This window comes from Rhincodon typus, chromosome 24, assembly GCF_021869965.1.
Source record: "Rhincodon typus isolate 14 chromosome 24, sRhiTyp1.1, whole genome shotgun sequence".
Lineage (NCBI taxonomy): Eukaryota > Metazoa > Chordata > Chondrichthyes > Orectolobiformes > Rhincodontidae > Rhincodon > Rhincodon typus.
In genome coordinates this window covers 46,055,518-46,070,113 of record NC_063355.1, presented here as the reverse complement: position 1 = coordinate 46,070,113, position 14,596 = coordinate 46,055,518, and the positions used below count along the sequence as shown (strand labels likewise).

Sequence of the window (14,596 nt, the reverse complement as noted above, 5' to 3'; positions counted from 1 at the left end):
CTTAAGGATCCCGAAAACACGATCCGAGACATCACGGACCCTGGCACCTGGGAGGCAACACACCAACCGCGAGTCTCTCTCGTTCCCACAGAATCTCCTATCTGTCCCCCTAACTATGGAGTCCCCAATGACTAATGCTCTCCTCCTCTCCCCGCTTCCCTTCTGAGCAACAGGGACAGACTCTGTGCCAGAGACCTGGACCCCATGGCTTACCCCTGGTAAGTCATCCCCCCCAACAGTATCCAAAACGGTATACTTGTTTTTGAGGGGAACGGCCACAGGGGATCCCTGCACTGTCTGCCTGTTCCCTTTCCGTCCCCTGACTGTAACCCATCTACTTTCTTTCTGTACCTGAGGTGTGACTACCTCCCCGTAACTCCTCTCAATTACCCCCTCAGCCTCCCGAACGATCCGAAGTTCATCCAGCTCCAGCTCCCTAACACGGTTTCCGAGGAGCTGGAGTTGGGTGCACTTCCCGCAGATGAAGTCAGTGGGGACACTAGTGGTGACCCTTACCTCCCACATTCTACAGGAGGAGCATACAACTGCCCTAACATCCATTCCCACTGTTCTGAATTCCCAAACAGACAAATTAAAAAAAAAAATACTAGTAGCCTTACCAAATCAGCGCTCAGAACCTTTTATTTTTGGTTAGAGGAGGAGGATGGGTGGGAGACACTACTTAGGTAGTGTTTCGGGTAAAGCAACCGCCCAAATATATTACCTCACTTACTCACTTCAAAAATGGAGTCACGCGAGGTAAGACTTTTATAATCGAAAAAGCTTACCTTCCCAGGCTGCCCTCGCGCTTCCTCCCGGACTCCCGCCCCTGAAACAACTGAACAACTAAATACAGGGAACGAAGCTCTGCACATACTCAGTGTGGCTTCACCAACACCCTGTACACTTGCAACAAGACTTCCCTATGTTTTAAAACTCCAGCCCCCCCGCCAAAGCAATAAAGGCCAAAATTCTATTTGCCTCTTTAATTACTTGCTGCACCTGCATGATGACTTTTTGTTTGATAGAAAAACGTATCTAGATTTGTCTGTGCTGCACTATTTTGGACTCTCTCCATTTAAACTAAAAATGTGCTTTTTTTAAACTCTTCCTACCAAAGTGCATGACCTCACTCTCCTACAAAGATTTCATCTGCCAAATTTTTGCCCACTCACTCAACTTATCTATAGCCCCTTGCAAATTCCTCATCACAACATGTCAAACCACTTCATTTTGTAACTTACACACTGCCCCTCCTCCAGGTCATTAATATAGACAGTATTTAATTGAGGCCACAGAACTGATCCTTGCTGCACTCCACTAGTTATGTTGTTTCAACTCGAAAATGACCATTAAACATTAAACCTAACTCCTTGTCTTCTTTGTGTTAAAGAATCTTCAATCCATGTTAATGCATTACTTCAATCACCGTGAGCTCCTTTCTTCTGGAATAACCTTTTATGTGGCACCTTATTGAATGAAAAACTTAACCAAACAGAATTGAACACTGAGCCACGTAATATTTGAAAGGTGACCAAAAGCTTGGCCAAACAGGTAGCTTTTAAGGGGAGTCTTAAAGGAGCAAAGAGAGGCAGAGAGCTTTAGGGAAGGACTTCCACAGCTTAGGACCCAATCGGCCATCAACATGACGGTGGAACGATTAATGTCGGTCAGCAACAAGTTAGAATGGGCGGGGCGCAGAGGTTTGTGGGGCTGGACAAGATTAGTGATAAGGAGAAGCGAGGCCATGGAAAGACTTGAAAACAGATGAGTGTGTCAAAACCACAGCCAGAAGCTAATGTAGGTCAGTGAGCAGAGGGTGAGGTGGACAGCAGGACTTGACATGAGTCAGAATATGAATGGCAGAGGTTTAGATGAGGTTCACCAAGGATGGAGGTGGACCAAGGATGGAGATGGAAGTTTGATAGGACTGTGCTGGGACAGTTGCCTTCAGAGATGGCGAGAGCAGCAAAGGAGACAGGTTGGGGTAGAGTTGGATGACATTCCAAGGTGGATATTGATAGTATGGATATATTGTTGGAAGGTCATCCTGAAGTCAGATGAGACTGAGGTTGTGAAGAGTCTGGTTTAACGTGAGACAGCCGCTAGAGAGCAGAATGGAGCGGTTGGTGATGAACAGGATTTTGTGGGGGAGAGAATCAATGATAATGATTTCACAGACTTCCCAAAAATCAGTGGAGGAAAATTCTGTTTCTCCAGTAGTCAGTGTCAAATAAACTGTCTGACAACTTCGTGTGCATGGATTAAACAGATCATGGTGAGGTAGAACTGGATGATATTGTAGTGGCCATGTAGAATTCATGCTGTTTTCACATGATTTCAATGGGGGACAGCAGATAGATGTGGTGCAGAGCCTGGGCAGGGAGGGGTAAACAGGTACCAGTGCGTTATATAGAGTCATAGAGGTGCGCAGCACAGAAACAGACTCCTCGGTCCAACTTTTCCATGCTAACCAGATATCCTAAATTAATCTGGTCCCATATGCCAGCATTTGGCCCATATCCTCTGAACCCTTCCTATTCATGTACCCATCCAGATGTGTTTTAAATGTTGTAATTGTACCAGCCTCCACCACTTCCTCAGGTAGCTCATTCCATACATGCACCACCCTCTGCATGAAAAAGTTGCCCCTTAGATCCCTTTTAAATCTTTTCCCCCCTCACCTTAAACCTCTAGTTTTGGACTTACTTACCCTGGGGAAAAGATCTTGTCTACTTACCCTATCCATACCCCTTATGAATTTATAAACTTCTATAAAGATTGCCCTTCAGCCTCAAACGCTCCAGGGAAAATGGCCCCAGCTTATCCAGCCTCTCCCTATAGCTCAAACCCCCCAACCTTGGCAACATCCTCATAAATTTTTATGAATGCTTACAAGTTTAACAACATCTTTTCTATAGCAGGGAGACCAGAATTGAACACAGTATTCCAAAAAGTGGCCTGACCAATGTCCTGTACACCTGCAACATGACCTCCCCAACTCCTACACTCGATGTTCTGACCAATAAAGGCAAGCATACCAAACGCCGCCTTCACTACCCTGTCTACCTGTGACTTTAACAAAAACAGAAGTTGCTGGAAAAGCTCAGCAGGTCTGGCAGCATCTGTGAAAAAAACAAATCAGAGTTAATGTTTTGGGTCCGGTGACCCTTCCTCAGAACTGATGATAGCTGGCAAACACTGGCAGAAAATAGGGAGGGGGACGAGGTAGGGAGTAAATGATAGGACAGAGCCCAAAGAGAGAGAAGTGCAGTTGGATAGACATAGGAGTTGATAATGATTTGGCTAGGAGGGTGAATTGCTGTTAATAAAGACTGTTAGTGACTAACAATAAATAGTGTGTAAGGGCAGGGTATGTGATAACAAGGTCTGGTGTGTTGGGTAGGGGACTAGGACATGGAAGGACTTTGCTTCCCTTCAGCCAATCTGGATGTTTGACATCAGCTCTGCTACAGTATCCAATTTCAGCGTTAGGAGCACACAGTTCTTCCTATGTTTGTCCATCTTATTCTCCATCTCTCTCTCTCCCCCTCGCATCTTTGTGTAATTTGGAAGAAGTCCAGCTAAAGGTGAGATAATTCCAGTAGTTGATGTGGATTCAGCACAAGGTCTGATGACTTCAGTGAAATTTTTAAACTCGGTAGTAGACTGTTTCGGTTTCTGAAATGATAATATGTATTTCTGCAAATTTACTGAAACACTCCTTAAATCGCATACAGCACAACTTTACAGTGATGATTTTAGTAGGTATTAAATGTTTACATGGTGCAAATTGTAAACCAAACTCAGCACAATGATCAAACAGTTAATGAATGAACAGCATCTGCAACATTTTGCTTTCAACAGTTAATGCTGTGTGTGTATAAAATAATTCTGATGCAAAATGTTTTGATCTGATTCATACTCAACCTCACAGATGGCATTTGGTCAGCTTGGCACATTACAGCACTGAGTCTCAGGGCTGTGTTCAATTTCTCACTGTTCCTTACACCATTGTTGAAATGCCATTCCAAGGAGGATCCATTTGTAAAGTTTCTCTCCTTCAGTTGCTGGGCCATATATCAACGAAAAGTCATTTCACGCCACCCCACTGTTCACACTGTGCTCGGAGGACAAGGTTGTTTCAATTTGGAAAGAAACAAAGTGACTTTTCTTGTGCTTTTTAGTTGTTGGGTTGGTGTTTCCTGGATACACTTCCTTGCTGGCAGTGAACCCAGTTCCTTTTCTGGCTTTCCTCTTTTCATTCTTCTTTTCCTGTTTGTGAGCTGCAGCCATGTTAGCAATCACCTAAGGAGACAAACACTGTCACTTTCCTGTTTAATACTTCCGACATCAACCCATCTCAAAGTCAGCAGTGAAATGCTAATTTTTCAGAAAGGTTTTATGGCAGATGTGAAAATAAGATACAGTTCATCTGTCAGAGTTCAGTAAATAGCTAACATCTAGGTTCATTAATTCTTCCTCAAATATAGATGTATTTAGTAAGCTATGCATAGATCCATTTGTTTACTGCATGGTTGGGGAAATTGGGAGGAAGTCTGCATTAAATGGGAGTTTCAGTCACTAAGATGTCTCTAACACACAGAACTCCTTCAACCTGTTTCAAACTAAAGCCATTAGGAACATAGGAGCAGAGAGGCTGCACCTATCCTCTCCTCTATCCCTCTTCTATCCGCCTCCCACTCTCTCCCTATTTATTTCAAAACCCCCTTCCCCTCCCCCTTTTCTGATGAAGGGTCTAGGCCCGAAACGTCAAAAAGCCTCTCTGCTCCTATGATGCTGCTTGGCCTGCTGTGTTCATCCAGCCCTGCACCTTGTTGTCTCGGATTCTCCAGCATCTGCAGTTCCTACTATCTCTAAAGCCATTAGGACATTTGTGCATGTACAATGTGTTTGCCCTGAGAGGTGCTGTTCTATATGCAGCCCCACCAAACTAAAAATCTTTCTTGCGCATCATTTCACACAGCCACACAAAGCAGCTACTGAAACTGCTACTTCTCCACAGGAATAAGCAGCCAAAAATTATGAATATAAATATGAAAATTATATTAATTACCAGGCATGTTTACTGAAACTATAATACCAAAACATTTCTCTTAACTCTAATTTGAATTGTACTTAGAAAAGATGAAAAAGAGCTACGAGTAAATCTGTAGGGACATCGGTAACAATGATATAGCCTTAAAGATTTACAAATGCCTTTCCAAAAAATAGTCAATTTTCGGCAGCTTTTTCTGTCTTAAATGTTAACTGTAAATATTAATAGCACGATCCACCTTTATTGATTAACCATTCACTATTTTATATCTACCTTAAACTAGAGAGAAGTTAGAAAAATTATTGCCCAATGATATTTTGATGTAACACTCATATTTTAACTGTGATTTTGCCTGAATAAAACTCAACGCATCTAGACCTCCCTTGGCTTATTAATGTTGTAGATGATCTTGACTGTTCCTTTGGTGCAGCAACCATCAAAATATTTAGGCTTATTCCCGTGTCCAGGTCTTTACTAACTGATACCAACAATCAAATGGAAACTAACTAAGCTGTGGCCTAGGACGAGCCATGTGTCAAGTTCTCTAACTTACCATTTCTTTAACTGCATTTTGCTGCTCACTCACAGAGCTGGTAAACTCGTCTACGCTTTCTGTTTTGATGCCACAAGTTTCTGGTGACCTGTACACATGAGCAATTTCAAGTTTTCCCTGAAAACACATAAACATAAACATTTAAGGATATTTAACCGATATGTGGTGTGGTTCAAACTTCTTTCTTAAATCTACTACAAATATAAAACATACAATAAATAATAAAGTAACAACCTTTATGCATTCATGGGACGTGGGTGTCACCGGCTGGCTCGGCGCTTATTGCCTGACCCTAGCTGCCCCTTGAGAAGGTGGTGGTGAGCTGCCTTCTTGAACCGCTACAGTCCATGTGCTGGAGGTAGACTCACAATGACCTCAGGGAGGGAATTCCAGGATTTTGACCCAGCGGCACTGAAGGAATGGCAATATATTTCCAAGTCAGGATGTTGAGTGGCTTAAAGGGGAACTTGCAGGGGGTGGTTGTTTCCATGTATCTGCTGCCCTTGTCCTTCTAGGTGGAAGTGGCTGTGGGTTTGGAAGATGATGTTGAAGGAGCCAAGTGCATCTTGCAGACAGTATACACTGCTGCTACTGAGCGTCGGCGGTGGAAGAAGTGAATGTTTGTGGTTGTTGGATTAGTTAAATAGGCTGCTTTGTACAGGATGCTGTTGACCTAATCACATGTTGTTGATGTCGCACTTGGTCAAATGCAGCCTTCAGGTCAAAGGTGGTCACTCTCACCTCGCCTTTGGAGTTCAGCTGTTTTGTTCAGCTTTTAACTTATGCTTATTAGCCCAATATCTCTTACTGAGAATTTACTGGAGTTCATTTTTAAGGTTAGACTGAGCTGATCAGAGAGGGCATGGCTATGTAAAGGTAAGTCAAGCAATAGTGAACCTGATTAAATATTTTCAAGAAGCAACCAAAACAAAGAACAAGGCAATGTCTACAGATGTCACTTATACTGACTTTCTGAGGGCATCTGAATATTAGCTAAGGTAAAAGCTTGTAGAATTCCAGAAAAATTATTGACCTGTTTAGGTTACTGGGTGTGTGGAAAAAGTCAGAGCTGTGATATTGGGCAGGACCTTACAAGGATCAGTGTTGGGGACTCAACCACTCACTGCATGTATCCACAATCCAGATGATAAAATAGAAACCTAATATCCAAATCTGTTAATGACACAAAGAAAGGTAGTCGAGTAAACATTGCAGGCAGAAGCATAAAATTATTACAAGACTGTGCCGGCTTAGATGAATGGGCAAAACTATGATAAAGGGATTTCAATACAGAAAGATATGAGTTCACCTGCTTTGAATCTTAATCAGATACAACAGAGGAGGCCCAAAGAGACTTGGGGTCTCCAAATACATAGATCTTTGAAGTTTCAAAAGCTAATACAGAAAGTAATCAAATATTCCAAAGGAATTCTAGCTTTTATATGTAAAAGACCAGATTACAATGAGGTGGGAGTCATGCTTCAGCTGTACAGAGATCTGGAGTTATTGCAGGCAGTTATATGGAGCACACATTATGAAAGATGTATCAGTCTTGGAAGAAGCAGTGTAGATTCACCAGAATAATACCTGGATCCAAAAGGTTAAATTACCAGGAACTGAAATTGCACTCCCCAGGATTTAGAAAATTAAACAGTGATTTTGATGGAGGTTTTCAAAATAACAATGTAAACAGCTAAAGTTTCTTTGAAATAGTGGCTGTGGGATCTTTTACGTCCATCTGAAAAAGCAGGTGGGGCCCCAGTTTAAGACATCATCCAAGACATAGCGGTTTTGACACCACAGCACATATTTTGTGCAGTACTAGACCATCCTCCACTAGATTTGGTCAAGAACTCGTCACCTCTGTCACTAAAAGCTGTTTGAGCTTTTTGGAACAATTCACAGCATTTCAAACTTTCATCCAGTCATTGCTGGCCTGTGTTTCTTGACTGCATGAAGCTTCTGGTACTCATGGCAAGTTATCAAGCTTGGAGTGAGACCTCAATTTTGCAGAACATACTAAGGGAAATGGAACAAAACCCCATCTTGGGATGGTCTCTCAATGGTCTCCAAGCTCAGATTCTCCCTTACCACATCCAGGTAACAATTTAGAACACCCTCTAATTCATTCCAGTGCACTAAGGTGTTAGTGTGCATCAGTGTAACAAAAACAAAATGCTGGCAACTCTCAGTAGGTCAGGTAGCACCTGCACAGCAAAAATTGTCGATTTAATGTTTCAGATCAAAGACCTTTGGTCAGAATCCCTCGCGGAGATTAGCAAGGAAAGATCTTGTAGCACCACGTTTAAAAATTAATTAGCAACCTGTAATTGCTTCATAGTAACTGGAGGACGACAGCAGTCACAATCCTACCTCAGATGACAGCTGTGCTTCACGATTATAAAGTAGAAAAAAAGGTGTAAACTTAGTACTTGAGTTTACTGATGTCCGAAACTCAAACAGAACAGGGTCCAAGCAGTCATCCCACTCGGTCTGCTTGGATTTTACTGTATTTCTAATTGCTGCTTTTAATATTTCATTGGTTCTGTCATCGAGTCCTGCGTGCTGCAAGTGTTCAGCGGGAGTCACTTTGTGATTAATGTTCCATCTTTCAAACAGGTTTTTGTTAACCTATGAGAAGTAAGTGAAGCAAATGTTTAGGATGTAAGGCTAAAGAAGCACTCATTCTACCCCAGCACTACAATAAACATTTCAGACGCTGAAAAAAAATCACAGAATCCCTACAGTGTTGAAGCAGGTCATTAGCCCATCGAGTCCACACTGACTCTCTGAAGTGCATCCTGCTCAGACCCACGCATGTTCCCGCTGCTGTGAGGCAGCAGTGCTAACCACTGAGACACGCTGCTGCCTCTAATGGGCCAAGGACAAAACCATAATACTTCAATAAAAATTGTTCCATTGAATATGTACAAAACTGCTCAGTGAGAAACCAGAAAACCAGGCAATTTTCTCCTCGGAATCTAGAATCCTCTCCTAGGACTGGAAAACTATGCTGATTGGAGGAAAACAATAGATCAAATTAATGTTGTGATTTCAAATTCACGATCTGTGGAATGTACACAATGTCAAGAGGCATGTTTTTACATTGGTACAGGAGAGGGGAGAAAGAACGTAATAGAAAATTGATGTACAGGAAGCTCTTAATAATTGTAAGGTACAAAAATCCCACTGGACATAGGAACACGAGGAGTCCATTCAGCCCCTTGATCCTGTATGGCCAGAGAATGAGATCATGGCTGATCTGTGACCTAACTCCATCCATTCACCTTGTCTCCATTTCCCTTTAGTGTGTTTGGTAAAATACATTGTTTTAAATTAAAAATTGTGATCAGACAAAACCAGAAAATGCTGGACAAACTGCAGGTTTTGCAGCATCTGTGGAGAGATAACAGAGTTAATGTTTTGAGTCCGGTGACCCTTCTTTTGAAAACTGGACAGATTTCTAATGAACAAGTGATTTCAGGGAAATGAAGGGAAGACAGGAAGATGGAACTGAGGCCACAGTCAGAACAGCTACGAATTGCAGAGAAGATTCAAATATCTATTTCCTGATTATGATTCTCTGTTATTTCGAACAGAGCTTTATCCAGCTAGAGGCCAGACCATGTCATTCATCGTAATTAAGTGCATACTAGTCACACTGCCCATCAGGTGGCTGGGGGAAAGACAGAAGGAAAATGTTGACTTTGTTGAGATACACTTATGATGACTGAAAGCCCAATTTAACCAATCTTCAGTTTTCATCTGGTGTCTATGTAATCACATAGACATGCAGACAGATACGCACAGACAGATACATGAACCATACGAGAGACTGAAAATACACATTACCTCATCACAAAATACTCTGCTTTCACTGGAGAATATGTCTCTTGAAGCCCCAAACCTGTAACAAATAAATAAATAACATTTCATGAAGCGAATGATTGATGTGGGGATAAAGAGATCAAATAGCACCAATTGATGAAGGGAAGTACTAGATTTAGATGCAAGCCCAGCAGAACGAAGAAACGCTTCTGCTGCTGCTACCATTATGATTACGGCCCATCAGCATCAACTACCTCAGAAAACAGTCACAAGGAAGATGGCATAACTAAACAGTGTTCACAGATATCATGGTGTAAATGTTACCAATTTCTAAAAATGTTAGCAAGCAGAACAAAATAGTAAAATATTTTTTGAACTGCAGTTTGAAAGCTAATAAAACAGGATAACTGAGGACAGCATAGGATGTAACCAGCATCCTTGGTAGTCCTTGCACAGTCTGAGGGCTATTGAGATTTTTTGAGCTCCTGCAAACAGGGCCATAAAACCCAGTTAAGTGAGATATCCAACTCATGGCTTCATCTTGTTTTGGATTTTAGGAAAAGAAACAGGAATATCTCCATTGGGTACTTTGAGCCCTCTCTGACATTCAATAAGATCATGGCTGATCTTCTACATCAAATCCAATCCCTGCCTGAACCCCATCCTTCAATTAATTTAGTGCCCAAGGATCTAGCCATTTCAATTCTGAATATGTTCAGCAACGGAGCATCTACTCAGCCTTTGGTAAAGAATTCCAATGGTGCACAATCCACTGGAGGACATTTTGCCTAAACTCAATTCTACATGGGTGACCCTAATCTATGATCCTGCATTCCAGTCAGGGGTGGACGAGGGAACAGCCCCATCAGGGTCTATCACGTTAAGTCTCTTTCTACATTTTGTGTGTTTCAACGAGGTTACCTACCTTCTCCTAAACATCTGGAAACATCAATTGCATCTCCTTATAGAACAACCTCATCATCCCTGTATTGTTTTTGTGTGTCTGGAGGATTCCAAAAGAACTTTACCCCAAAGCTGAGTAAGTCCTAAAATGAGAGATTTAAGACCTGCATTTGCAGCTTGTGTTATGTGAAAAGCAATGGGTGCTTTGAATGGACCATTATCCCCTGGCTCTGAGGGGCACATCCCAGACACTGATTCAAGAGTAAACTTCCACTCATCCCCAATGACAATGAGAAATTTACTCTCCTAGAGAAAAAACAAATATCTCATGTTGAGAACACAGGAAAGAGCAGACAGATCAACACATTTTGAAGAGTATACCTGTAAAAAGTGGCAGCCAACCCCTTGGCTACTGACAAAGCATCTTTCTTCTGTATTGGAATGGCTTCAACCCACTTTGTGAAATAGTCAGTAACCATCAGTACATAGGTATTTCCACAGGTGGTTTCTGGGAATGGACCTGTAAGGACAGTGAGGCAGAATCATAGAATTGTTACAGTGCAGGAGGAGGCCATTTGGCCCATTGTGCCTGTACCAGCTCATTTAACCAGCATCATTATCTCGTGCCAATCTGCTGCTTTCTCCCCATATCCCTGCACACTATTCCTATCCAAATAATCACCTAATACCATTTTGAATACCTGAACTGAACCTGCTTCTACCACATTTGCAGACAGAAGTTCCTTATCCTAATAACTTGATAAAAAAAAGTTTCTCCTAACTTCAATTTCGGTTTCGGATCATTTTAAATCTGCACACCTTGACTCTTCTTCCTTTTATTCAGCCTATTCAAGATTTTGAAAACTTTTATCAAATTAATCTCCTCTCCATCGCCTTCTCTCCAAGGTGAACAGTCCCAACTTCTTCCAACCTACCCTCATCATTGATGTTTTTCATGCCTGGAACCATTCGAGTAAGTTTAGTATCCTAGTAGTTTCTGCAGCCTCTCCAATATGTTCACATCTTTCCTAAGGTGATATCTACAACTATACACAGTATTCCAGCTGAGGTCTAATGAGTGTCATATACAACTTGAACATCACCTCTTGCTCTTGTACTCTATCAGTTTACTTATAGAAAGCAAACATCAGGGAACAATCCACAACTGAAAAGCTGCCTCACCAATGAGATCAAAGACGAGAATTTCCCACGGTCTGGTTACTTTCAAGAGTGGGAGTTTGCGGTTCACGTTCTTGTAGTGTTCTGCATGCTGGCAGGTTTCACACATTTTAATCTACAGTTCCAACACAAAAATCAGAAACAGTCCCTTGGGAAAATCACTTCTCAACAAATCAACAGTTAAATATAGACACTTTAGAGAAAAGCTTGCACAAAAAGTTACGTTGAGAGATTGCAGAAGGTGCAATTAGTCTTTGAATAGATAAGCTTCTCGATTAATTTGATCAGATTCGTGAATAAATAAGGAGAAACTGTTTTAATTAACACAGGAGCTATATATTTAAAGGACATAACATTTTGGATAATTGCCATAAGAAGTAGTGGGAGTTTGGGGTGGGGGGAGGAAGGGCGTGGTCGCTAAGAGTTTTTCTTTAACACAGTGAGATATGATCTAGAAGATGCTGCCTCAAACTGGGGTGGAAGCAGATTCAACAGAAACTTTCAGGAGGCAATTGGATAAATACTTGAAAGGAAGAACACTTGCAAGATCAAAAGACAAATGAAGAGATTCTCGAAATTGAAGAACAAGGGGAACTCTAAAAGCGACATTCAAGAAAAGATTGTGTCAGTATTTTGGTCACTTGATCAGAGCCGAAAAGATACAGAAATCTCTCCTACAGGAGAAGTGGAGGGCAGCAGAAAGTGGGTAGGCCTGGATATAAATGGATGACAGATGTCACAGAGCAGTTGCAGATGTGTGACAATGGGTTGTGAGAATGGCACAAGACAGATGAGTGTGGCATACCACGACAGCAGATCCCCTGACAGGGAATAAATGGGGTAACAGGGTGACTCTTCCAAAAATCCAGCAAAGACACAATGCGCCAAACAGCCCTTTTCTGAGCTGCAAAATTCTGTTGCAAGAACTTAATTTTAAAGACAAGAAATGGGAGATTACTGATTCTTTTTCACTTACCCAGTCGACAACATCCTTTACAATCCCCAACCAATAATATCGGCTTTGAATTCTGTGTGCGGTCTTTTTCTGGCCCAGATGACAGCCAATATCAGAGAAATGACATTCCAGGAATATCTGTCGTCGCTTCTCACGATCTGCCACCACTTCTCTCTTCTCATCCTTCTTTGGTCCCACGTAGTACAAACAGCCACCTTAAAATGACACAATACACATCACTACAAAACAGATCACAAACCAACGAATAACACTACTGGGCATTAATCTGCCATAGGTTTTTCGATCAGGGGATCGATAAACATTTTATTTTATTGACTATTTCAAACTTTTACCATAAATACTTACAAAGTTATGCTACAGTAAAATGTCAAAGATTCCCCTCCATCTCCAGCCGCTTGTGAAATTGTGTACACGGCTCTCCCTTTTCATATTGCTCCAAAGCTTCTGGTCTAACAGGACTCTTCCTCAGACCTATTCACTCAACACACTTCACTTTCCTGAACTGAATCAAGCAATGCATCTTTTCTCCTGATGTACAACAGTCAAGGAGCTGAATAGCTGACTGTTGTCCATGCTCCTGGCCAGATCATAATTTTTCCCAACAACTCCAATAACTTACTCTCAGACATGATTTACTTTCGGTACAACCAAGTGTCACAACCTTATTACCTTGAACTTATCCAAGTAACCTGTTAAAGCAGCTTCTAACATTTTCCCTATGACTGGAATACTATGTGCAGTTCTGGTTGCTATACTATAGGAAGGACCTGTTTGCATGGGAGAAGGTGCAAAGGAGATTCGCCAGGATGTTGTCCGGGATGTAAAGCCTCAGTTATGAAGTGAGTCTGGATAAGCTGGGTTTATTTTCCTTGGCACAGAGGAGGCTCAGGGGGAATCTGATTGTGAGAGATAAAGACAGAGGAGATTGAGAATCTCTTCCCCATGCAGACGTATCAAAGATGAGAGGGCACAAGTTTAAGGTGAGGAATAAGTAGGGATCTGAGGAAATTCTTTTCACACAGAAGATGGCAGATAATGGAACATGCTGTCTGATAGGGTGGTGGAGGCAGATGCTCTCACAATGTTTAAGAGGCATCTGGACAAGCACTTAAAATGCCAGTGCATTGTATGCTTTGGATCAAGTGCAGGTAAATGGGATCAGTGTAGTTTGGTGTTTGTCAGTCAGCATACAAATGGTGGGCTGAAAGGCCTGTTTCTATGATTCTATACTGTGTGCCAAAATGTCCAGGAAGTGGAAGCTTCACTCTGTGGTCTAAACCAAAATAATTGGGATAAAGAAATGGAACTGTTTGTATCAACGTAAAATGCTGCAACTCAAAAGAAAGAAAATGCTAGAAATACTCAGAGGGTAAAATATCTCAAACCTGGAACACTAACACTATTGCTATTGCTCTCCCTGTAGATGCTGCTAGAACTGTCTGCATCTCTGGCATACAGCTGAGCTGCTGGACATGGGAGGTAAGAAAGTGGCTGCTTAGAGTAAACTAGAAATACACCCAGAGAGTGGTTAGGATTTGAAATCCACTCTAACAGCGTGGTTAAGCTGAGTATTTTAGATGGACTTAAGGAGGAGCTGGATAGTAATTACAAGAAGAAAGGATTTGAAGGACAAATTTGAAGTGAGAATGGAAGGAGGCTGGTGTGGAGCACAAGCAGGGAGCATGAGGGGCCAAATGGTCTTCTGTTTGGGTGCAGTAATTGAATGCGTAAGGATTTAACTATTCGGTTCATGCAGTGTGGAGCTGGAGGAACGCAGCAGGTCAGGCAACATTAGAGGAGCAGGAAAGTCAACGGTTCAGGTTTACACCCTTCATCTGAGCAGAAGATGCCTCCAGCTCCACACTGTATTGACTCTGACACCAGCATCTGCGGTTCTTGCCATCTCCGAGTAACTGTTCATTAACATGGAAAGAGAGAGAGAGATTAACACAGAGACATCAAATGTCAAAATGAGAGACAGAAACACTTAGTTCTCATCAACAAGGCTGGACACGTGAATCAGAAAAATCAGTAAAAGTATAAAAGTATATGATCTGAATGAATTATGCTTCAAATAATTTGGACCCAATGGCCTGGC

At 41.9% G+C, this 14,596-nt stretch overlaps 1 protein-coding gene across 5 annotated transcripts in view; it reads right to left on the bottom strand.

The window, feature by feature from the left end:
• Positions 1 to 3,672: 3,672 nt before the first annotated feature.
• zgc:113436 (uncharacterized protein LOC503528 homolog) overlaps positions 3,673 to 14,596 on the bottom strand; it is a 90,895-nt gene continuing 79,971 nt past the window's right edge. The window contains exons 2-8 of one of the 5 annotated variants that reach the window (XM_048611215.1): positions 12,499 to 12,692; positions 11,526 to 11,637; positions 10,725 to 10,863; positions 9,465 to 9,519; positions 7,986 to 8,243; positions 5,613 to 5,729; positions 3,673 to 4,308 (exon numbers count right to left, since the gene is read on the bottom strand). In XM_048611215.1, the coding sequence (XP_048467172.1) occupies positions 4,099 to 4,308; positions 5,613 to 5,729; positions 7,986 to 8,243; positions 9,465 to 9,519; positions 10,725 to 10,863; positions 11,526 to 11,637; positions 12,499 to 12,692 (1,085 nt within the window). In that variant the 3' untranslated portion in view covers positions 3,673 to 4,098. Of the gene's footprint in view, positions 4,309 to 5,612; positions 5,730 to 6,002; positions 6,024 to 6,145; positions 6,786 to 7,985; positions 8,244 to 9,464; positions 9,520 to 10,724; positions 10,864 to 11,525; positions 11,638 to 12,498; positions 12,693 to 14,596 lie in introns of those variants that run through there. The other 4 variants (XR_007264634.1, XR_007264635.1, XM_048611218.1 and 1 more) reach the window with 4 other exon arrangements.